The sequence below is a fragment of the Monodelphis domestica genome, chromosome 4 (genome assembly GCF_027887165.1).
Source record: "Monodelphis domestica isolate mMonDom1 chromosome 4, mMonDom1.pri, whole genome shotgun sequence".
Classification (NCBI taxonomy): Eukaryota; Metazoa; Chordata; class Mammalia; order Didelphimorphia; family Didelphidae; genus Monodelphis; species Monodelphis domestica.
Window position 1 is genome coordinate 296,543,120 of NC_077230.1, and position 25,333 is coordinate 296,568,452.

General features: G+C 34.4%; 1 protein-coding gene across 4 annotated transcripts in view; it reads right to left on the bottom strand.

The window, feature by feature from the left end:
* ATP8A2 (ATPase phospholipid transporting 8A2) overlaps window positions 1-25,333 on the bottom strand; it is an 860,692-nt gene that overhangs the window by 632,219 nt on the left and 203,140 nt on the right. For all 4 annotated transcript variants that reach the window (XM_056794696.1, XM_016421852.2, XM_007495237.3 and 1 more), the window contains exons 3-5: window positions 3,008-3,107; window positions 1,201-1,299; window positions 373-418 (exon numbers count right to left, since the gene is read on the bottom strand). In XM_056794696.1, the coding sequence (XP_056650674.1) occupies window positions 373-418; window positions 1,201-1,299; window positions 3,008-3,107 (245 nt within the window). The remainder of the gene's footprint in view (window positions 1-372; window positions 419-1,200; window positions 1,300-3,007; window positions 3,108-25,333) is intronic.

Genomic DNA, 25,333 nt, shown 5'->3' on the forward strand with positions numbered 1-25,333 from the left:
CTATTTAAATTGTGTTTTAGCAAAGACACTGGAGTGCTTTGGCATTTCCTTCTCCAGTTCATTTTAGGATAAGGATACAAAAGTAGAGTTAAGTGGCTTGACCAGGGTCACACAGCTAAGGTCACATACCCAAAACACATAGTGGTTGAGGCTAGATTTGAATCAAAGAGATGAGTCTTCCTGATTCTAGGTTTGTCACCTAACTAACCCTTTGTTTCTAATTACATTTCTTTATTTTAGCAAGTATACCAATTTTTTTTGTCTACTATCAAAAGCCAAAGCATTAGCCTATAATTTATTTCTTTAATCCTTCTGGTAATTTTGGACATGAGTATTCCTATGGTGGATTTTAGAGCAGAAAAGCTAGCTTACCTATTGTTTTCTTTCTGTTAACTGTATTGTCAGCCTTGTGACGTTTCTGTTATAGAATAAACCAAAGAAAACTATATTAAATTCAAGAGTTTCTAATGAATCATTTATCCAGTAACACAATAAGCTAGAAAGGCACAAAGTACAAACAAAGAACTAAAATAAATTAGAGGTAGTACTTAAATGTGAGAACCATGGGACAGAATATGTGATCAACATTCTGAATGTCAACGGGTTTTCATTTCCAATTTTTGTGATCATGGTCAAAAATCTTCTCCACAACAACAAAAAAAAGTTGATAATATACCTATATAAAAATCAGTTATGTGAATACCAAGTCAGACTCATAAGGCAAATGGAGCAGAAAAAGAGGTTAAAAAGGGGGAATAGGGACTTAAAAATGATACCTGGCACATAGGAAGGCAAGTGAAATATGGAAAAAAGTAAAGTAAGAATCATATTGGATATTTCCTGTTCACAAGTTTAGTAGTAAGGAACTGAAATAGGACTAAAGGAGGGTTATAACTTCCAATTTTACATAAGGTACTTAGTTGGTATTAATTTACCTGTTCTTTCACGTGAGTTTTAAAATTCTCACTTGTATGATTATCTCCCTAGCTACATTGTCAGAACTTTTGTCATGGTGAAGGTGATCACACTCAAATATTTAACTATATAAACAAAAAAGTTATATAGTTAATTTATTTGATCATCAGATATTTAATTTATAGCAACTGTAAACAAACTATACTAATTCCAAGAAATCCCATAGAGTCTGAAAAATACACCAACACAATTCGGTAATCTAAGAATGATCAAAAGTTAACTTACATAATCTTCTATAATCTCTTTGATGCCTGCAACTGTTAGGATAAACATCAATGGCACCAGGGTGGTATATCTTCCTGTTGGAGACACATCTGGAATTTGCTGCAAAGTAATCAGAAAATGAGAAATTAACACAGATGCCAAAATAAGGTATTGGTTTAAATAACCAGGAAATGACAACTTGTATAGAAGGGTTTTGTTAGTGGGTTAAGCCCTTCCCTGGAACATCCCAAAAACCACTGTACTATTTCATGGTTGGAAAGGGAGGAAATTACCAAAACAACCAACTTTCAAGGGTTTTTGAAGGCTTTATACTTTTATTTTTAAATTTTATTTTCAATTTAAAATTTTTCACTCTCAATAAGAGAAGTTTACAGAAACTCTTCCCTCTTTTAAAAATGCTTTAGAATGTTTATTCTACAAAATTGTCAAATTTAGCACCGTCCACACTTTTTGTCAGCTCTATCTGCATAAATCTTACTTCCATTACATGTGTCTCTGTTCTAACCCAATCATACTCTTCCCTATTAGCCATACTTCTGTCCTCTCAACTTTTTCTCATGTTGCTCCACATACTTTGGGTACTATACAACTTTTCCAAATTCTGTCTATCCCTGGAGACCTATGTCTAAGGTCTTCCAAAGTACTCAGATCCATATTGCCTTTTATATCTCAATAGCACATAAGTACCCATTCTTCTGGTACTGAATGATACATTCCCTTGAACTGCTGCCATGTGACCAATTTTAAATTATTTTTCTCCATGGTTAGATAATGAAACTTCCTTGAAGGGGAAGATTCTTATTGTTGTTGTTGTTGTTTGAATGCCTAGTTTCTAATAAGTCCAAAGGAGGAGTATGCTTTGCACTGGCCTTACAAAATACATATGCATTTAACTGACAACTCAAGAAAGCTTTAAATGGAATTCCATTTTTTTCCTTTTCATTGCTATTTCAGGTCTATGTGAAAACTAAAAAAAAACAAAAAAAAAACAATAGAGCTACTCTAAATGAGCTTCTTGTCATGTCTTTAATATACTATTTCACTGAATTGTGCTCTGCTATATAAAAAGAAGGATATAATCCTTCAGTGTTTGAAATAGCATAAAGCATGCACAAACCTGGCTCTAGAAATATCTGGCCACATTATTTGCTAAATGTAGAAAACCTTACGGGGTAGAAACACTCAAGGTTCTCTCTAACCTTGGGTCTTCGATAAAGCAATACTTTTGGTTCCACTTCCTAAGCAACCCCAATCTCATGTCTCTGAAAATGAGATGGATGCTAAAGTGCTCTCCATCAAAAATTGATGTTGACCATCAAGAGGACATAATATCCTTTTAATCCTGGAACTCATTTAAAAGATTTAACAGAGAAAAAAGGAATTGTTCAGAATAAGGTCAATAATGGTTAAATCAACCCAATAGAGAATATACATGAGATGTTCACTGGAACCCAGTCAACTGAGTATTTACCTTCACTGAGATCTAAATAAGTTAAAGACTCAGTTATTTTTTATTAGATATACTATAGCCTAACTTATAGTTTTAATATACTTCTGGTTCTGCAGAGAATGGATCAAAATTCCAGCATACTAGGCCCATAGATATGGTTTCAGTGTGAATTTTTATTAACTAGGGTTTTCTTTACAAATGACTTTTCTTACAAAAGGGATTCAAAACTCAATTTGAAATACAAGTCTTACAAACTAAAATTTCTGACATCAAGATTTTAGCCCTTTATTATTGTTTGTAAGGACACAGTCTTATTTGCATCTAAAATAGCAAAACAAAAACAAACAAAATTGTTACCTGCAATAAGGCAATGAAGAGGAAGAAGGCATTAGCAGCTCTTCTAATCTGCTCATACAAGAATCGAGGTAGAAATGTGAGGAAGCTGTACTTTGCTGTGCTATGGGTTAAAAAAAAATAACAATATTATCAATTCATGGACTACACTGTTGGAGTAGGGGAGAAGGAATGCAAAAACCTTCAAAATTTTTTGTTTAAAATACAAAGATAGGTAATAAAAAGTCAATATGACTACAAAATAATACTAAAATAATTTGAGCAAGTTATGGCATCATAATCTTCTACAGAACATTTGCCTAGAGAAAGAATCTATTGATATCCACAATTTCTATTTTGACTTTTGATTTTTAAGCATTGTTGAGCTGTTTCCTCATGTAAAGGACACAAAAGAAAACCTTACAACTTGAGTTTCTGAGCTATAAACTTAGTAAGATATACAATAAATACCCAAATACATAGCTGTCGTTTTAGAGGATTTTTTTTTTCAGAGAATATTGTCCTGAAAAAAGTAGAGGCTGGATAAGATAAATTGAAGTTTCTTCTAGCTCTGAAATTTGATTTTATGAAAATGAAACAAAGCAGCAAAGAATACAGTATTTATTCAAACGCCAGATACACCACTTCAAACAAGGTAAAAATTATACTCAAAATTTGGCAAGGCCTTACTATTTACTGCAAAGCTATAGGGTATGAATCATGTTCTGGATGAAAGTAAGACTATAAACTTAACAATTAATGCAAAACAACTTGTTTTATTGTCAGAAACTAAGAGGTGTCTATGGCCTTTGTTCTCCAAGTAATATAAACAGTCATTTTAAATCATTAGTTTCTTTTCTCCACCATACTGGAAAATATATTATGGAATACACACATAACACACACATCCATATTTTATATATGTATTTGGTGTGTATATTATATATACATATATGTACACATATGTTAACATTTATGTCTTTCACTTTCCTCTCCCGCATTAGTAGTCTCATTTCAGAAGCAAAAGATTTCTGACAGTAGAGTCTGCCAAAGGGACTGTCAACAAGAAAATACTTTCTTTCCATTCAAAAAGTCTAAAAATATGGCCAAAGGAAAAGATGAGCAAAAAAAAAGCCTACTTCTAACTCTGCCCTTTTTACAAGTAGTACATTAATACAAGATTCAAATAAAATATGGTACAAAACATACCATTCCAAGCTGTTCTGCACAAGTTGACTTCATCAGTATGGTTATTCATAACTAGTGATTTCAATCACACAGTGAGAAGCATACTCTAGTTAACATCATGAATTGAGTCCTAGAAAACATTTTGGTATTTCAAAGAGGAATTGAATGTCATAGAAACCATGTCCATTCTGTAAGCAACAAAGTTCTGTAAAGTAGACTTAAAGGCAAGACTGAAGTACTAACTTATATTCTTCATCAAATATCCAACTGTATCTTGGGGTAATGGGCTGAGATGAGGTTTATCATGTTGTTGAGAGCAGGGGAAAATAACAAACCACTGATCAAGACACTATTATGGTAATACTGTTTGCTAATTTGCTGGTTTGGTACACATTCTTTTGAATTTCTAAAACTTTCAAAAAAAAATCCTTTTAGCATGTACCAATCATTTCTCTAATACAGTAACATCTCTCTTGTTTAAAAGTCCTTTATCCATGAGACTATGTGCTCCTTGAAATTACAGACTTATCTTCCTTTGTATACCTAGAGTTTAGCAAAGAGTCAAATATATGAAGTGTTTAATAAAGTTTTGATTTGTCTTTTAACAACTTCTCTCCAGAATGCAGCCAAGAATCAGGCAATAAGCAAAATAGTTTAATATCCAAAAGATATATCCTAGTCTACAATTCTGTAGCATTTATCCTTTTATTTTAAGGATTATTCTAGGAGCTCAACCAACTAGAAACACCAAACCTAAAAAATGGGATTGAGATGGAGTAAGAGAGGAATGGAAAGACAGAGTCAGGAAGAGACCTGTCAAGGAGAGAGTTTACTAAAAATCAGAAACTAATATCAATATGAAGTGAGGAAGGAAAGGATAGAGGGAGGGGGGAAGGAAGGAAGGAAGGAAGGAAGGAAGAAAGGAAGGAAGAAAGAAAGGAAGGAAGGAAGGAAGGAAGGAAGGAAGGAAGGAAGGAAGGAAGGAAGGAAGGAAGGAAGGAAGGAAGGAAGGAAGGAAGGAAGGAAGGAAGGAAGGAAGGAAGGAAGGAAGGAAGGAAGGAAGGAAGGAAGGAAGGAAGGAAGGAAGGAAGGAAGGAAGGACCCAGCTATTGAGAGACATTAATGAAAAGCTGGCAGTTTCACACACCTTAAAAAACTTAAAAGGATAGCAGTATATTATAGTCTTGTAGAACAACTACTTCATAATGGCAAAGTAAGAAAAAGCCAAATTATATTCTTTGAGTTCTGTTTAAGACAACATGGAAACATTTTAGAAATGGTTCTGACAACAAAAGAAATAGTTAAATGTAATTATTAATAATGTTCAGATACCTGGAAGATCCATGTATTTGGAACCTTATTCTCCTAACATGTGCTTATAAAATGTGGTATACATTACTAATTTCCTTATGTTGATAATTCATTAAGTCCTGAAGATGGAAAAAATCAAAAGACTTATTTCTAAAACATTACAAAGAGATATAGAACATCTTTCCATTTGCTCTTAAGGATAATGAAAATAATGATGAAATGAGGACAACTGACAGCATTTATTCTTTGAAGGTTGTATCTGTAGTGACAATCTTTTTTTTTTTAATTTTCAGTTAAAAAAAAACAAAAAGCTCAAAAACATTTAGAGAAAAAGATAAATCACAAAAGAAAGTGATTTTTAGAAATAAATCCTGCCTGTCATTTTAATCTAAAGAGATCCATTTATTCAAAATAATAATAAAAATAACTAATACTAGCTATCATTTCTACAGTTATTTTAGGGTTTAAAAGAGTTTTACACATGTTGTCCCAGTTGATTCTCACAAGCACCCTATAAGATATTATCCCTGTCTCACCAATGAAGGGTAAAACAGCTGTTAGATATCCAAGGCAGGATTTTAACTCTTCCTGGGCCAAAATTTCCTGGTCTCTTACTTAGATGTTGTTTGTTTTGTTTTGTTTTTACTTTGGCATTTCTTCTTCAGGGGGACAGTAAAATAGCCTTTAAAAATCTGTAGATTTCATAACTACTTCAAAACTTGGGTTGAAGGGAAAAAAGACAGGAACTGTCTCCTTTGAGCAAAATACTCTTGCTATTTCTATCAGCTGGAAATCCATAGTGCTGTGGAAAAAAACAATGGATAGGGAATCAGGACAACTGGATTTGAATTCCAACTCTGCTAATTGCTACATGACTCTAGACAAGTCATTGAACTTCCTAAAGCTTCACTTCCTTCTGTGTAAAGTGAGAGAGTTGGACTAAATAAACTATTTCTCTCTCCCAACAAAGCCCTTCCTGAGGGCAAGGCCTATGATTTTTATGTTTATTGCCCTAACAAATTGCAGGCACTTAATAAATATTTCTTGATTCATTTATCTAGATTCTCTTCTCACCAAAAAAAAAAAAAGGTGATTGTTTATGCTCTCAGTCATTGGTAATGCTCTTTTACCTAATCCAAGCAATGAAAATATTTGCTGCCTTCTCACTCAGTTATCAATAATTAACATAGCCAGTTAATCCAAATTTCTGAAAGTTGAGAACAAGAAAATATTGCTAATGGCCTCAGGAAATCACTGTCTATCTATAGCCTGTTTAATCTGTCCCCAATATCACTCTAAACCAGTTCCAAAAACCAAACTCCCACTGGCCTTCTGTCACTACCAAATGGATAACAAACATCACACACACACACACACACACACACACACACACACACACACACACACACACACACACACACACACTTCAACAACTCCACTAATAACCAGCACACGAGCTTTCAATTTAAGGACAACCAGATTGTCCCTTAATATTTGACAATGATTCTAACAATGTTTGCAAACAGTTCTTCCCACATTATATAATGGATGTTCATCCTTGAAAATAAGAATTACTACTCTAAGTGATTAAAATCCATTGATCAATTTTCTCCTCTTAGTTCCTCCTACTACTCACAGATTCATATACATAGGCTTAGACCCAAGTAACCTTAAGGAATCATCAAATCCAATCCTATCATTTTTAAACACCTTTTTCCAGTCTTATTTTACAAATCAAAAAACTCAGAGAGGGAAATTTACACACAGCCACAAAAATAATTTATTGACAGAACCAAGAAACCAAAATTTTTAGCTACTTGACAGCTCTATCTCAATCAGAACGTGAGCATGGGAGTATTGCCTAGTTAAAACTCACATTTGTCCATATTAACAACTTTTTTTTAAATGTTTATTATTTTTTAACATTCTTTTCCTTTAAATTTTTTCAAATTTTCTCCCTCCCTCCACACATCCTCCAACCACTGAGGGCAAGTAAAATTATATCTATTAATTATATATGTGAAATCATGCAAAATATATTTCCTTATTAGTCATATCATAAAAAAGCAATAAAAAAGAGAAAGCAAAATAAATTATATTTTGATTTTCACTGAGTTCTTCCTCTGGAGGTGGATAGAAAGCTTTTCACAGTTAATCACCATTGCAACATTGTTCTTACTGTGCCCAAAGATCACAATAGTTCTTTTTACTTCATTTTGCAATGCAGGTTTTAATATGCTTTTTCTGAAAACACCTCCCTCATCGTTTCTTATAGCACAATGGTACTCTATCACAATCACATGACATGACTTGTTTAGCCATTCCCCAAATAATGTTCATGTCCGTAGTTTCCAATTCAGCCATCACAAAAACAATGGTTAATTTTTTGGTACAAATGAGTCCCTTTCCTTTTTTCTTTGATTTCTTTGTAATACAGCTCTACTACTGGTACTGCTGGGTCAAAGGTATTGATGGGTCAAAGCATAATTTTATAGCTGTTTGGGTATAGTTCCAAATTGTTAACTGGTTCAACCATTCTGGAGAACAACTCTATTCATTAGAGTATCTATTTTCTCTGAGCCCCTACAGCATTTGTTGTTTCTGATAGGTGTGAGATAATAATTCAAAGTTGTTTTATTTGTACTTCTCAAATCAAGAGTGATTTTTTTCATATTACTTTAATTGCTTTATTTTTAACTGTATGTTAATGTCCTTTGGCCATTTATTAATTGGAGAAGGGCTTGTTTTTATCAATTGACTGTTATGTATTAGAGAAATAAGGTTTTTAATCAGAGAAACTTGTGGCAAATTTTTCTTTAGATTATTCCATGTAGTTCCTTTTAGCAAAATGAAGTTTCCATGATCCTCTTTTTTTAATTAGGTCTATTTTGCTTTTGTTTTCTCTGAGATCATAATTTCTATCTGTGCCTTTTTATTTTAGTCAAAGCATAATAGATTTTGCTCTAGCATTTTATTTTAACTGTGTGCAGCTTTCCATTTGAAGTATATTGCTTATAATCAATATTGTTGAATTCTGATTTCTAATCTATTCTCCTATTTGATTTCATTTTATGAGTGGGACCATCCCATTCATATTCTATTTTTTGGTAATGTGAATTTCCTTCCATCCTACTTTCTTCTGTTTATCTTTCTCTCTTTTTTTATCTTGTCTCTCCTCAAAAGTTTGTTTTGGTTTTGGGCACTGCTTTTCTTAATCCACATTCCTTTTTTACCATCTCCCCTCTTCCTATATCTCTTATCCCTTTCATCTTTTATTTCTCAATTTTTAAATTATATTTTTCCTCAATTACATAAAAGACCAAATTTTAAACTTCAATTTAAAACAATTTTCAGTCAAATTCTCATCATCCTAGTTGCCTTACCCTCACCTCTCCCTGAAAGGACAAGCAATCTGATATCAATTTTACATGTATAACAGTGTAAAACATTTTTAATACTGGCCATTTTCTGAAAGAGAACTTGAACAAACAATAGAAAATTGAAGAAATAAAGTGAATTACAGTATGTTTCAATCTGCATTCAGACTCCAGTTCTTTCTTTGGAGGTATATGTTATTTTTCATTATAAGTCCTTGAGGATTGCCTTGGATCACTGTATTGCTAAGAATGGCCAGTTGTTTATAAATGTTCATCATGTAATATTGCTGCTACTGCTTAAAATGTTCTCCTGGTTCTGCTCATTTCACTTTACATCAGTCCATATAAGTCTTTCCAGGTTTTCTGAAATCATCCTTCTCATCATTTCTTATAAAACATTAGTATTCCATTGTAATCTTATGCTACAATTTATTCAACCACTCCCCAATTGATGGACATTCTCTCAATTTCCAATTCTTTGCCAACATAAAAAAAGAGTTGCAATATATGTACACACACACACACATACATATATGTATATATATATATATATATATATATATATATATATATATTCTTGTACAAATGGGTCTTTTTCCCTTTCAAAAAATCTCTTTGGGATACAGCTTTAGTAATGGTATTGCTGGATCATGTGAACTTTAGATTTACTCCACCCTGCTTAGTCTAACAAAACAGGAATGTCTACACCCCTACTTAAGGATTAAGTATTGAGAAGAATGGCCTATGACACACATGTGCTAGCAAATGACAAATCAGAAACAACTGACAGACCCTTGGGCTGTCCTAAGTCAAACTTAAGCTACCATTGGTACATGTGAGACTCAGGAAAGTGATATAAAAAGAGTCTATATATTTCATGTCACTTCCCCACTTGGGTTCTTTTTGCAGAGAGGTGGCTCTGGCGGCAGTGTGCTGAGTGTCTTGTCATCTTGGCATGGCAGAAGCTATTGTCCAGGTTTGGCGGTGAGAGTCCTTGATACACTACTGGGGAAGCTTAGTAACCTAGTTCAGGTGAGGCATCTTCTTGGAGCTCTCTTGGAGTTTAGGCTGATTCTTTTCTTCTTTACCTTCCAAAATACTATCCTCTTAGGAAATCTTCTGAAAAAGAAATCTAATCTTCTGAAAAGACCTAGTGGCAGAGGTCTTTGAACTCCCCCTGGCACAGGCCAGGCGGGAGAAATCCTATACCCTTTCCCTCTCTCTTCTCCTTAATTCCCTCCCTCAATATTAATTAAACCACCATAAATTTCCAAACTGACTTGGATATTTTATTTGGGATTTTCCCTGGCAACAAATTAAATTTAGATTAAGTCACAACCCTAAAATTTCCCCTTACAAAGGTTATGGACAGTTTTAAAGCCCTTTCAGAATAGTTCTAATTTACTCTCCAAAATGATTGGATGAATGCACAACTCCACCAGCAATATATTAGTGTCCCAATTTTCCTACATACCCTCCAACATCTATTATTTTCCTTTTCTGTCATATTAGCCAATCTGATAGGTGAGGTGGTACCTCAGCATTGTTTTAATTTGCTTTTCTCTAATCAAAAGGGATTTAGAGAATTCCGTGTGAACTGGAATGACCTCTAGGAATTGATGCAGAGTGATAGAAGCAGAACCAGAAGAACATTGTACACAGAGATAGATACACTGTGGCACAACTGACTGTAATGTACTTCTCTACTAGAAGCAATGCAATGATCCAGGACAATTCTGAGAAACTTATGAGAAAGAACGCTATCCACATCCAGAGAAAGAACTGTGGGAGCAGAAAAGCAGAAGAAAAACAACTGCTTGGGGTTGTAGACCCCCAAAGGATCACCCTAGTGCAAATACTAATAATATGGAAATAAGTCTTGATCAATGACCCATGTAAAACCCAGTGGAATTGCTCTTTGGGTATGGGAGGGGGGTGGGAAGAGTGGAGAGAAAGAACATGATTCATGTAATTATGGGGAAATATTCTAAATTAATTAAACTTTAAATTTTTAATTTAACTTAAAAAGAAGGATTTAGAACATTTTTTCATGTGACTATATATAGCAGTGATGGTGAACCTATGATATGGGTGCCAGAGATGGCAAGCAAAGTGCTCTCTATGGGAAATCGGCCACTCTCCCTACCAGCTCCTCACCCCCCAACTTCATTAATAAAAAGACTGAACAATTTGGGTACAGCTGCTCCCTTCCACTTCTCTACCATGGCTGACAATATTGTTTCACATCCCCCCCCACTCTGCCCAGCAGTCCAATGGGAATGCATAGGGGTAAGGTGGGTGGCTTACAGGTGACAGAGCGAGAGGGGAGCACAGTGCTTGGGCCACTCCCCTCACCCTCTCTACACAGGCCTCTCATCACCTACTCCTCTGCCCAGCAACTCAATAGGACTGCTTCCTCCCTCCCCTTTCTGGGGGTGGTGGGGTATAGCACTTGGTCACTGGGGTGGGGCATAGTGTGGCACTCAGTCTCCAGTAAAAGGCAGGCACACTCAGTCTAGGGAGTAGGGTGGGGCAGGGCCTGGCATTTCATCTATAAAAGATTTGCCATCACTGATATATAGTCTTGATTTCTTCATCTGAAAACTATTCATATCCTTTGACCATTTATCAATTTGGGTAGATCAGTGTTCTTATAAATTTGACTATGTTTTCCATATATTTAAGAAATAAGGCTCAGAGATACTTGCTGCAAAAAAAAACAGCTTTTTCCTTTTCTTCTAATCTTGACTGCATTTGTTTTCTTTATACAAAAACCTTGCAGTTTAATATAATCAAAGTATACCTTCTAATGCTTCCTATTTCTTCTTTGGTCATAAATTCTTTCCTTATTCATAGATTTGTCAAATACATAATTCTATGTTCCTCTAATTTGCTAAAGGTAGCACCTTTTATGTCTAAATCATGTATCCATTTTGACCTTATCTTGGTATATGGTGTGAGATGTTGGTCTATACTCAGTCTATGCCATACCTTTTTCTAGTTTTCCCAACAGCTTTTGGCAAATAGTGATTTCTTATCCCTAAAATGTGGATCTTTTGTTTTACCAAGTACTAAATAACTACAATAACTTGCCACTATGTACTGTGTCAATAATTTGCTCCATTGAACTACCACTCTATTTCTTAACCAGTACTGAATTGTTTTGATGATCACATTTTATACTATAGTTGGTGATCTGGTACTCCTTAGCCACTTTCACTTTTTTATTGATTCCCTTGATATTTTTTATCTTTTGTTCTTCCAGATGAATTTTGTTCTTTTTTTAGCTATATAAAACTATTTTGGAGCAATTCAATTGGTATAGCACTGAGTAATTAGATTAATTTAGGTAAGACTCATTTTATTATAATGGCACTGACAACTCATGAGCAATAATTCCGAATCTCTTTTCCCATGGACTTTTTTTGAATGTAATTTTTATTGTATTATGATCCAAAAAGGATGAATTTAATTTTTCAACATCTAATTGTGAAGTTTTTAATGCTCTAATACATAGTCAATTTTTGTGCAGGTGCCATGCACTGCTAAAAAAGTTGTATTGTGTTCTATTCCCATTTAACTTCCTCCAAAGGTCTAGCATATCTAACTTTCCTAAAATTCTATTCACCTACTTAACTTCTTTTTTGTTTATATTTGGCTAGATTTATCTAGTTCTAAGAGGGGAAAGTTGAGGGTCCCCACAAGTATGGTTTTACTATTGAATTCCTCCTATAATTCATTTAACTTCTTTAAAAATGTGATGCTAGAACCAGGAGTACACAGTAATAGCAATATTGTGGGATGATCTACTCTCAGCAATATAATGATCCAGGATAATTCTGAGGAACTTGTGATAAAGAATGCTATTCATAACTCCAAAGAAAGAACTGCTGACCTCAGGATGCAGATCAAAGGATGTGATTTTTCACTTTGAGTTTTTGTTTTATATGATTGTTCCCTTATAAAAATAAACAATATAAAAAATTGCATAATAATAAGGGTGTAACCCAGATTGAATTGCTTACCAACTCTGGGAAGTGGGAGGGAAGGAAGGGATGAAGATGATTTGGATCATATACTTTCAAAAAATTGTGTGGAAATTTATTATTACATGGAATAGGTTAAAATAAAAATAAATTTTAAAAAATTTGGATGCTTTACCACTTGGTGCATATAGAGCAGTAACGGTGAACTTATGGCATGGGTGCCAAAGATGAAATTCAGAAAGCTCCCTGAGGGTACCCAGTCACGTACCCATTCCACCCCCACTGCTACAGTCCATTACTAGAAAGGTAGAGGAACTCAGGCAGAGCTGTTCCCTCCCCCTTTTCTACCATGTCTAATGACATTTTTTCACATCACACATTCCTCTGTCCACCAGTCCAATGGTAGCACACAGGGGGTAAGTTCAGTGGCTCACAGGCAGCAGAACTGGAGGGGAGAAGAATGCTCCAGCTTCTCCCCTCACCCCTCTCTACATTCACTGAGGACATTCCTCACTTCACCCAACCCTCTGCCCAGCAGTCCACTGGGAGTGCTTTCTCCCCTCTGTGGGGTAAGAGGAGGGCAGAGCATATCCAGGATGTGAGGAGGGAAGAGCACAGCACTATATCTTGGGGGTGGGGTATGGTACTTGGTCAGGGGTGGTGGGGTTCACCATCACTGATATATAGCATTGAAATTACTTCATTGTCATTGTACCTTTTAGATAGATAAAATTTCCTTCCTCATCTCTTTTAATTAGATCTAATTTTACTTTAGCTTTGTCTAAGATTAGGATTGCTACACCTCCTTTTTGTAACTTCAGCTGAAGCATAATAGATTCTGCTCCAGCCCTTAACTTTTACTCTGTGTGCTTCAAATGTATTTCTTGAGAATAGCATATGTTAAGATTTAGTTTTTAATCCATTTCCATTTTATAGATGAATTTATCCCATTCATATTTACAGTTATGATAGTTAACTGTATATTTCTCTCCATCCTACTTGTCCTCTGTTTATTCTCCTCTCTCTCTATTTTCACCTTGTCCCTCCTCATAAGTGTTTTACTTCTGGCCATCTTCACTTCTATAAGTCTCCATCCCTTTGAACGTTTTACTCTCCTTTAGGGTGATTATAGAATTCTATATCTAAATGAGTACATACATTATTTTCTCTTTGAGCCAAATCCAATGAGAATAAGGATCAAGTCTTCTTCTCTACCATTATCCCTATCTTTCCCTGCATTGTAATAATTCTTCTAAGGCTCTTTAAAGTAAAATAATTTATTCCATTCTATCTCTCCTTTCCCTCTTCTCCTGGTCTTCTTTTTCCTCATTTTTGGATACCATCCCACAAACACACCCTCTATCATACATATTCCTTCTAATTGCCCTAATATTGATAAAGTTCAAAGGAGTTATGAGTATTATCTTCTCATATAAGAGTGTACAGTTAAATAGTTTAACTTCACTGAATCCCTTATGTTTTCTCTCTCCTGTTTATTTTTTATACTTCTTCTAAGTCTACTTTTCAAATGTCAAATTTTCTATGAAGCTCTGGTCTTTTCTTTTTCTCTCTTTTTTTAAACCCTTACCTTCCATCTTAGAATTAATACTATTTATTTGTTCTAAGGCAGAAGACTGGTAAGGGCAAGACAATGGGGGTTAAGTGATTTTCCCAGGGTCACTCAGGAAGTGTCTGAGGCTAGATTTGAACCCAGGACCTCTTGTCACCAGAACTGGTTATCCACTGAGCCACTTGACTGCTCTGGTCTTTTCATTAGAAATTCTCAAAAATTATAAATTTCATTAAATATCCATTTTTCCCTTTGAAGGGTTATACTGAGTTTTGCTTGGTTATAATACTAGTTTCTTTATATTTTGGAATTTCATATTTCAAGCCTTGAAATACTTTAAAGTGAAAGCTGCTTAATCCTTATTATTATAGTTCCATACTATTTGAATTGTTTCTTTCTGTCTACTTGGATTATTTTTCTTTGATTCGGGAACTTTGGAATTTGGCCATAATATTTCTGGAATTTTTACTTTGAGAATCTATTTCAGGAGGTGATCAGTAGATTCTATCGATGTCTATTTTACTTTCTGATTCTCAGATGTCAAAGCAGTTTTCCTTCATTATTTATTGAAACATAATGTCCAGGTTCTTTTTTTTCTTATGGTTTTCATGCAATACAATAATTCTTAAATAATCTCCCTATTTGCCAGGTCAGTTATTTTTTCCAATAAGAAATTCCACATTTTCTTCTATTTTTCATTCTTTGGATTTTTGTTTTATTGTTTCTTGAAGCTTCCTAGAGCCATTAGTTTCTACTTGCATAATTCTAATTTCTGAGGAATTATTTTCTTCTTATATATCTCCTTTTTCATTTGGCTAGTTATAATTCTTAAGGAGTTGTTTGGCAAATTTTTAGATAGTTTTTCCCATTTTTTGTTTCCTTTAACAAGCTGTTGATTCTTTTTTATGTTTACCTGCATTACTTATTTTCCTCCAATTTTTCTTCTATCTTATTTGATTTTTAAATTGATTTTAAGCTATTCTACAAGATTTTGAAGAACTTTAGAACAATTTACATTTTTCTATGATCCTTCACATGTAGCTATTTTGAAAATGTTGTCCTCTTCTATTTGTATCTTGATCCTTCCTGTCACCATAAAAATGTTCTCGGGTTAGACTCATTAGCTGTTTTTGGTTCACTTTTTTTCCAGTTCACTTTGATATTTTATTGTATAGCAAAGTTGAGCTCTGTGGATTAGAAAGGGCCCATGCTTCTTGTGCTGAGACCTGAGGCTTTGCTTCTGGCCTGCACCAGTTCTCAGGGTCTAGATGCTATTTTCTGAGTTAAATCTTAAAATCTGTACTTTCAAGGTGTTATGATACAGAAAGAAGTGTGGTCACTGCTCTCCTGGTCTGGACTCTAGTTTTTACCCATAAAGAGCCCCTGCTCCCCTGCAGTCCAAAGTCCTAACACTCTTCTTGGCCTTGGAACTATGATCAAATCTCTGGATCTCCTGAAGCCACAAGTGCTAGTATTCCTCTCTACCCTGGAAGTGAGACCAGGGTCCCTGCACTTTTGTAATCAAACAGAAATGTTCCTCTGTGCCCTGGAACTGTGACCTAGTCCTACACATGGACAACAGAGTTGCCAATCAGCACCCGCTGCACCTGGCCCAGCAAAGTGTCCCCTGTATTCTCTTTCTGACCAGTTACCTGACTTCTTTACCTTCTCTGGGCTGAGAGTTCCTGATGCTATTATTGCTGCTATAGTAGCCTCTTCTAACATATACCATTGGTGCTTCTGCCATTCTCTAGATTGGCTCCCATCTGGTGTTACAACCTCTCCTGCCAAACTCCTAAGTTGTTTAAGGCTTGAATAATGCCTCCCTCTGACCTTTTGTTGGCTCTGACACTCCAAAATTTGATTTAAGTTATTTTAAAATTATTTGGAGGAGAATGTTGAGAGAGTTCAACCAGGCTGCCTATATTCTGCCATCTTGGCTCTGCCTCTATTAGTTACTTTTCAAAAACTTTGTTCAAAATATTTTGGGAAAGTATGTTTTGAATGTCCATAAAATCAAAAACTTGGTATTATTTAAAACTGTTTTTTTTTATTTTTATGGGCAGTTCTCAATTTCCCAATGATCCATATTTATAAATAGCCTACTAAAGATCTACTTCCACTTCAGAAATATCTCATAACCCTTTGCCAACTACTGCCAGGTGAGTCAATATAAAACCAAACAAAATGACTTTTAAGTTATCAGAAATATCTTGGATTCAGAAGCAGACAAAGCAAGGAAAGTGTGGAAAAGTAGAATAGTTTAGACAAAGTGACCACAGGGTAGGCAATCTGGCTGGGATAGCTTGCCTACATTGCAATTCTCCATACAGTTATCATCTCAACCATGATTCCTAAAATACTGTCAGTTCATGTTTTTAGAATTCTTGAAATTCCACCAGATAATCTTTTAATAAGTGGTCTCTTAAATTTTAAATCCTCCAGAAGAATTAAGGGAGATATGAATGAAATTTACCTTATTGTGAATTTGCTCAGTTTTCCTAATACTTAGGAATCAATAGTCAATAATCCAAAGGGGTTTCTTAAGAACTAGAATTATATTAGAAAAGTAGGATAGGATCCATCTTTAGCCTTCTACACAGTAAAAGGACTATGACATGGAATTCCCAATAGCATGAGAACATTAAGCAGAAAGAAGCATGAGATGTGTCTGAAAGTTAAGAGGAAATAGAAAGATTACAAAGATAAATTCAATATTTAAAAAAAATTTTACATGAAGTCAATTCTACATTAAAAAATTTTCTCCCTTTTATGTCACAGATTGCCCTGTATTTTGGGAACTTTAGGACACACAATGATATTTAGAATATATTTCCTCATAAAAACAACTTCATGAAGCAGAAAGTTTAATCCATACCATTAACAAAATTCTGTTTAAACTATTATGTAATTCTTCCATGATAATAAAGTCTATATATTAAGAAATTAAGAAATGAATTTTCAGAAGTCACATTCTTAGCAAGTTGAGCATTGCTCACAATTCCTATTAAAAATTCAGAGTTTCTTGTGGATCACTTCTGATTTTAAACTCCTTAAGAGAAAGGATCTCCTGTAATCTATATACTATCCTTCATTGTGATGAATAATTCAGTGCTTACTTTTGACATGAAGTGGTTCTTAGTAGAAATACCTCAATATGTTTTAGGGTGAACCTGGGAGAATAAAAAAGGCACAAGAAAATATTTTGACCACTAACAACAAAACTCCAAGGACAATTATATTTAAAACAGCATTTGTTTGTCACAGGTAAGCATACACACCCACATCCACCCCCCAAATGTGCAATTTTTGTCACCAGTATCTATATGTGTTTGTAGTAACTAGAAAAAATTTTCTTAACAACTATCCTCTATCCTGAATAAACCATTATCTGTGAACTACATACAAAAATAATGAGTGGTATATCTAAAAACTTGTTTCAATTTCACACATGTTGCCACCATTATATGAAATTATACTTTTAGCTCTTCAGATAAGACAGAAACAAAAGTTCGTTGACATTGTCACAGAATCATAAGATCCTTGGCCATCATATAGTCCAATCCTCATTACAGATGAAGGAACTGCAGACCAGGCAGACTGAGCAACTTTTCCATGGCTACACAAGTAGTAAATGTCAAAGTTGAGATCAGAATGGAGGTGTGAATTAATCCTTTCAAACCTTGTGGGGAGAAGAGAGGAAGAATGCAAGGGAAACTAACATTGAGTAATGAGAATTTCATGAATTCAGTGGATCCACAGAAACACAAAATCAAGCTATGAACGATAATGGGGACAAAAGTATTAAATCTAAAACCCACTAATGACTTTCATTATAAATATCTCACCACCTTTAGCCTTTAAGAATTGTACACTTCCAATTCAAGAAACAAGTTTATGAATAGCATAGTGTCTTAGGAGCTGTCCATGGTTCTAATAGAGTACATTGATAATTTTGAGGCTGTATCAGGACTTTCCTACTTAAAAAGAGACAAAAAATACAACATATATGTAAATGATGTTTTGGTGGAATATTAACATCCTAAAATCTTATAAAGATACACATTGCAGGCACTTTTTATTCATTCAAAACTGACAAAATATCTAGAAACATAGTAGCTTATTGATTTTATTAGTAGCTCATCATATATGAGAATCATCCTATCAAATAATACTAGTTAAATATACCATGAAACTATCATAAAGAAACCTCTGCCATAAATGAAAGAGTTTGATGGTATCTTTGGTTATAGGAAATAAGTCAAGAAAGATCTTTCCCTGACAGAAAAAAAAAATGCAGACTACAATGATTAGACTATTGTAACCAAAGCCTGGATTGATTCAGTATCAAGTCCAAGAAGGAGGACAGTTAATATAGGGCCTGGAATAATTGATACATAAAATTTATAATGAGAAAAGAACATCTTAATATAGAGTTGAAAAAAAAAGTTCATTTACACAAACACATGCATACTTTATTTCTATGTTTAAAGTTCTTTAAATTAGAAAGAAAAATATTTTAAACCTACAAAATAAAAATAAACTACTTTGACTAAAGAGATCTGTTATTCCAGATTTCTACCATAATATTACCATTAGGTTGGAAAATTACCAAATAAAATAATGTTTAAAAAAATAAAAATTTAATTTAATTTAATTTAAAACAGAACCAATTCAAGTGATACCACTTTAATGGATCCTTCCTAAACTGCACTCCTTCCCATCAAAATGAAAATCTCTCTCCTGTTCTTCATGTAGCACTTTATTCATCCCAGGAATACATTTTATCAAGTTCCTTTTGGATTACGATTGTGTATTCTAGTAGATTGTTGGCTCCTTGAAGACAGGGAATATATTTTATTCATATTTGCATACCACTGTAGCTAACACAGAACTCCATATATAATAGCTGCTTAAGAAATATATTCTCAAATAAAAAAAAACAAAAAAAATATTACCATTAGATTTCATTCAAACATCTTGTGAAACATTTTAGATCATGACTTGGAAGTGCTTTTGTGAAACTAAGGAGAAAGAAAAAAATTATCTCACAAATGAAAATAAAATGCAGATAGCAAGGATTCACAGTAAAACAATCCAAATGAGACCAAGAGAAGCAGATCAAGTCACATCTGATGTCAAGTAATCAAAAAACTGTCATGTTCAGTGTGGAAAGGAAAACCGAATGAAGCTTTGGCATTTATGACACTGAGGTGGAGCAGACAGCAGTTGAAATGTTGAAGTGTAATTGATGGACAGCAATGACAGTTTCTGGGGGAGGGGCAACTGGGAGAGGGACAGTTGCTCTAGAGAGTTATTCTTTTTCCTGCCCCTCAGACTGAAAGGATCTCTCTCTCCCTGTCTCTGGATAGAAGTACGTCTATTCCTGGATTTTCTCAACTGTGTGTTCTACCTGGATTCCTGTGATCATTTCATCAAAAAAAAAGGATTTAAGGGGAGTAGCTTGAACTTAAGGCCTCTCTTTAGGGGCACTATCCTGAAGAGACAGGCCTAACCAGCTCTGAAAGTCAGAACCTTTTCTTCCTCTTGCTCTCTACTGCTAAGACTTTGAACTTAAGAACGTAAGAAAGCTAGCATAGATTAGCATAGACAGGAATAAAAAAACCCTCCACCAGCCTGCAAGGCCTGGCCTCAGCTCAAAAGCTGAGAGACTCAAACCTAATCTGGGGAGAAGTATAGGGAATCCATATTCCTACTACCCCTGATACCTTCCCAGCCCAAACTTGTTATTAAAGTCATCTTTAGTAAAATAACCTGCAGTGAGATAAGAGGAGGACTCTCATTTCAGGGGGACATAGAAGGAACAGAACCTAAGGACAACCATTCAACTATAAACAATCCTTATTGGACCCCTGCTTGGTGACCTTGGTCCAGGAGGAGGCTTGTCCCTCAGGAGGGTCTGTGCTTACTTGCCCTGGGGTATCTTCAACATCAATCAATAGAGAAGTTGGTCCATTTCTCAGGAACCCCATTTTTCAAAGACAGCCTCTCAGCAGGGGGTATCTCTCTCTTTTTATCTCACCAGCAGCCATATTCCCTCTATCCCTTCAACTCATCCATTCCCTATTACAAAACCTTCTTTATCCCCTGTACCTATTCAATTCTCCAAAAATTCCTTTAACTATTACACCAGGAAGTTAATCACAAGGGGAAAAATTATAACAAAAACTTAGCAACTACACTCACTTAATACAACAAATTCTCCGTATTCACCTCTTATTTATAATAAAGAGTCTAGGCAGATCTCAAAAGGAAGAACTCTATGGTCACTCTCTGATTTAACAAACAAAAGGATGCAGTGGGGTTTGGGGAAGTTGTGTGGTGTGGTAAAAAAAATACACTGGCTCTGGGTTAGAGGACTTGCATTCAAATTTTACCTATGTTGCATACTACCTTGTGACCTTGGGAAAATCAATTATCTTCCTCCATTTCCTCATTTGTAAAACAAAGGTGTTAATCTAAGTGGTTTCTGAGATCTCTTCTATGATTCTATTATGAGGAGAAGCTCCTCAACTCAGTCTTTTGGGAAGGAAAATAATTTGAAGCTTTCCCCCTTAAGTGGAGTAAAATATTCTACTAATTTGGTGCTGGTTCTTGTTATCCATAAATAGTAAATCACTGCCCTCCTACCTCTAAACATGAAGTCACTAAGTCCTTTTGTACTAACTCCACAGTACCCTCTAGTGGCCAGATTTTAGAGCATCCTTCTCCATAAGTTGAATTGAACATTTTTTCTTTTCTAAATTATAACAGCCAAGATCAAAGACTTTCAGTATTATTAACACCAGCATATTCATTTTATGATAAGGAAATGGAAGCTTAAGGACTTAAGTAACTTTCCCAAGGTCACATAATGAATGACCTGAGAGCTTGACCCAGTTATGCCGATTCACAATAAAGCTCATTCCACTACCTATATTGTTCCACCTAATCTAACTGGAACAGGTTAGCACATTCCCTAGGAACAAAACAACTGTAAATTTTTTTCATGTGCTTGGCTAGAGGTAAGGTGTGTTGTCAGGAGCATGGGGAGGAGGCCATATTATGAAAGCAGTTTCTTTTATTATTTCTGAATTTACTAATAATAATATTAGCTTACATCTATATAGAACTTTAATGTTTTACAAATTATATTATTTGGTCCTCATAATAGCCTTGTAAGGAAGGTGTTATTATTAACCTGCATTTTACAGATGAGGAAACTAGGGGTGATAAAAGTTAAATAACTTGTACCAGTTATACAACGTTTAAGTGTTAAAGAAGTTTAAACTATTGTCTTTCTACCTCCAAGTCCAGTAATTAATTACACCTTGGTGCAAAGTTCCTCCCAAGCTTGTATAAGGCAGAAATATATCGACCAATAACCTTTAATGAGTCATTACTATATGCCAGGCACTTGTAGTACTCTGGGAATAAAAAGACAAAAGAGATAAGTCCCTTTTCTCTAGGAGCTTCTCTTCAATATGGGGAGACAACATGTATATGGCATACAAGATATCCAAATGTATAGAAACAAAAAATATAAAAAGCACAGAGTAAATCCTAAAGAGTGTCAAAGTTCTTCTTTAGCTTCCTAAGCATATATTCATATGTATAATTTATGTGCACTTTGTTGTTCTTGTTTAGTTGATTTTTCAGTAATGTTCAACTTTTCGTGATCCCATATTGGGGTTTTCTCAGCAAAGATACCAGAGTAGTTTTTCATTTCCTTTTCTATCTCATTTTACAGGTGAGGAAATTGAGGCAAATTGGATGAAGTGACTTGCTCAGGGTCACACAGCTAGTTTATATCTGAGGTCAAATTTGAACTCAGTTCTTCCTGACTCTAGACCCAGCACTCTATCCACTACACCATCCAGCTGCTCCCAACTATGTGCATACTTTCATATAAACAAACATATATGTACATACATTTTATATCATACATATACCAGATGTCCCCACCTTCAATAATAGTGACACACCTAATGAAGGTCGACTCAAAGATCCTTAAGTATAGAGTTCAGAATCATGAGCCATTTTCATAGCAATACAAACAAAAATGAGATTTTATTTCAGTCCAGAGCCTGTGATCCTGGGTGAATGAGTGTGTGTTCATACATATCTATTCTAAGATAAATAAGGAGTATAAACACCAATGCCCACAACTCTTAAAAATTTCTCTTCAAAATCAATCTTATGATTGTTCTTCCTTATTTCCTTTTATCTAGTCCTCTTTTTTCTCCTCACCATTTTTGGCGATATTTGGGAGTGTTCCTGAAAAAGAAGTGGGCTTATAATGATTATAAAGGGCAAAGACTACCTTGGGAAGAGGAATGGTCTCCCTCAGGCAAAGCCAGGATGACCATTTGTTATTCAGGTTCAAGTTAGACAAGATTACCTCAGATAATTCTAACTCCAAGATTTTGATTGTGTTAAGGTTAGAGGTATACCAACACTTCTATGACTCCCTGGAAAAATTCACCAATAGTGTATATACCAGTAGGCAATGAACATGTGAATTCTACATTGTGATTTTTACCTGGTACAAACCAAGCTATTTGTAACCTGTGGCATTTTTCACCAATGGTACTCATGAGAGCAAACATGTACTATTCCACATAAGTTACTGAGAAAGATGTTCCTAAGACTGTGACAGGGCAAAGAAAGCTGAGGTGCCTAATAGAAAACAAAAACCCCCAGTTTTTCTCCCAAATTTGCTTCTTAAACACTTTTTCTCTGTACAAAAAATTAGAATTTCCACCTTCAATATGATGAAAATCAAAGTTAATAAGGATTCCAAATCTAAAGTCTATTGAAGCCTTTCACTTGAATAAGAACATGCCTAATTTTGTTCAAAGAGGACAGACAAATATCTGGGAACTATCTTCAGTGTTTCCTATAATGAGCACAGATTTAAATAAAATCATGCTAGAATAAATAAGTAATTCTCCCTCTATATTCAGCAGAACTCAGAAATTTATTAGTGAACTAGGTTCAACTGATAGTAAAAAGAACTCTAGATTGGGAGTTCAGAGACAAAACAAATCCCTGCTCCACCATTCATTTGCTGCATGATCTCAAGTAAATCACTTAACTGAGGGTCACAAGTATTAGAGCATGAAGGAACCTTAGAAACATCTGGATCTACTCCATCATTTTACAAACATGAAGAGACATTTACTCAAGATCACAAAATATTAAGTGGAAAAGGAAGAATTTGAACCCAAGTCCTTTTACTCCAAATCTAGGACTCCTCTCATTACAGGCTTCCATATTTACAAATAGGGCTAATATGTGTAATACACAAGAGAGCTGAATAGATAACAGTAGGTATATGATTATTTGTCCAAGAGAACAGTGTGAAGAAAAGACAGTAGTACCTCATGTCTGTGAATTTGTAACAAGTGATTTAGAGCAAAGTAGCATCTTATAGAGGACAGCAGAAAAGTATTGATTCAGGCTACATCTATAAAGTTTTTAGTATTCAAATTATGAGTAAAGGGGAACTATAAATAAATTGATGATGGATATGTAATTTTAAGAGGAATAAATCTAATATATCAACAGCCATATGAAGAAATCCTCTAAATCACTAAATGATTTGAGAAATGCAAATTAAAGTTGTTGAAGTTCCATTTCAAACTCATCAGATTGAAAAAGATGCCCCAAAGCAGGAAAAGAATAAGTCTGAGAGCCCTGCTGGTAGATCTTTAAAAATTGGCACTACCATTTAGAATTATTCACAAAGATAAGGGCATACTCTTTCATCAAGTGATACTTTTTCTAGTCCTATACGCCAAAGAAATAAAAAAAGAGGAAATGGATACATCTAGGCAAAAATACTTATAATCACTTTTTTCATTATAGCCCCAAACATCCTAGAAATCAGAAACTTGCCCATGCATTGCTAAATGAAAACTTATGTTATGAATGTGATATTATTGTGCCATCAGAAATTATAAAATGAAAAGTTTTAGAAGAAATGAGAACTCTTTCAACTGATGCAGAGGAAAGTTAACAGAACTAAGAGAACAATTTACTTAACAAGATTATAAAGAAAAACAACTTTAAAAGAATTTTAAATTATTATAATAGCCATAACAATAACTCACACATTTAAAATAGCAAAAATGAAACACACCATTCACCTAGTAGGAGAGAGGTGATGGACTGAAAATGGGGAATGAGATATAAATATTTGGACCCTGCATATTTTATGAGGATTTTCTTTTTAATCATTCAGTCAGGAGAAAGAGGAAGAAGAGGTAAAAATGATTGGAAAATATGCTTTTTATATGTAAATATGTATGGGTATCTCTTCCATATTGCAGGGGTTAGGGGTGCATTCTGAAAATTCACATCAACTTTTTTGGTCCTCCTTTCAAATAAGAGAAGTCTGAATTTTTTTTCTTTTTCTTTTATGGAGTGTTTACAGTGGTCTATTGTAAAATTTGGGTTAAATATTTGATCATAAGCTATATGTAGCTCAATGTTAATAGTTCTAGGCTTTGTGTGTTATCTGCTGACTTTCACATATTTTTTTCATAAACTCTAACTTTTTTATTTATTTTAGCTTTAAAAAAGAAATTGTATATATTTATAGTATTAAAGATAAAATATGTTGATATCACACACTACTATAATGCATATATTTTATGCATTTCTGAGTATCTCTGCTCTGTGTTGTCTGCTGATCTTCAAAAGTATCATCTGTGGCTCCCTCAAAATCCAAAAAAAATTCCCATTTAGTTTCTTAGGCCAACCTGTGTTATATTAAAACTATGATGGGGAAACTCATCATATAGAAAGGACAGATATATATATATATATTTAATTTCCATTAAGGGGAAAGAACTGAGAATTGTATATAAGAACAAAGATTCTCTGTGATAGAAATGCCAATCCACAGAAATAG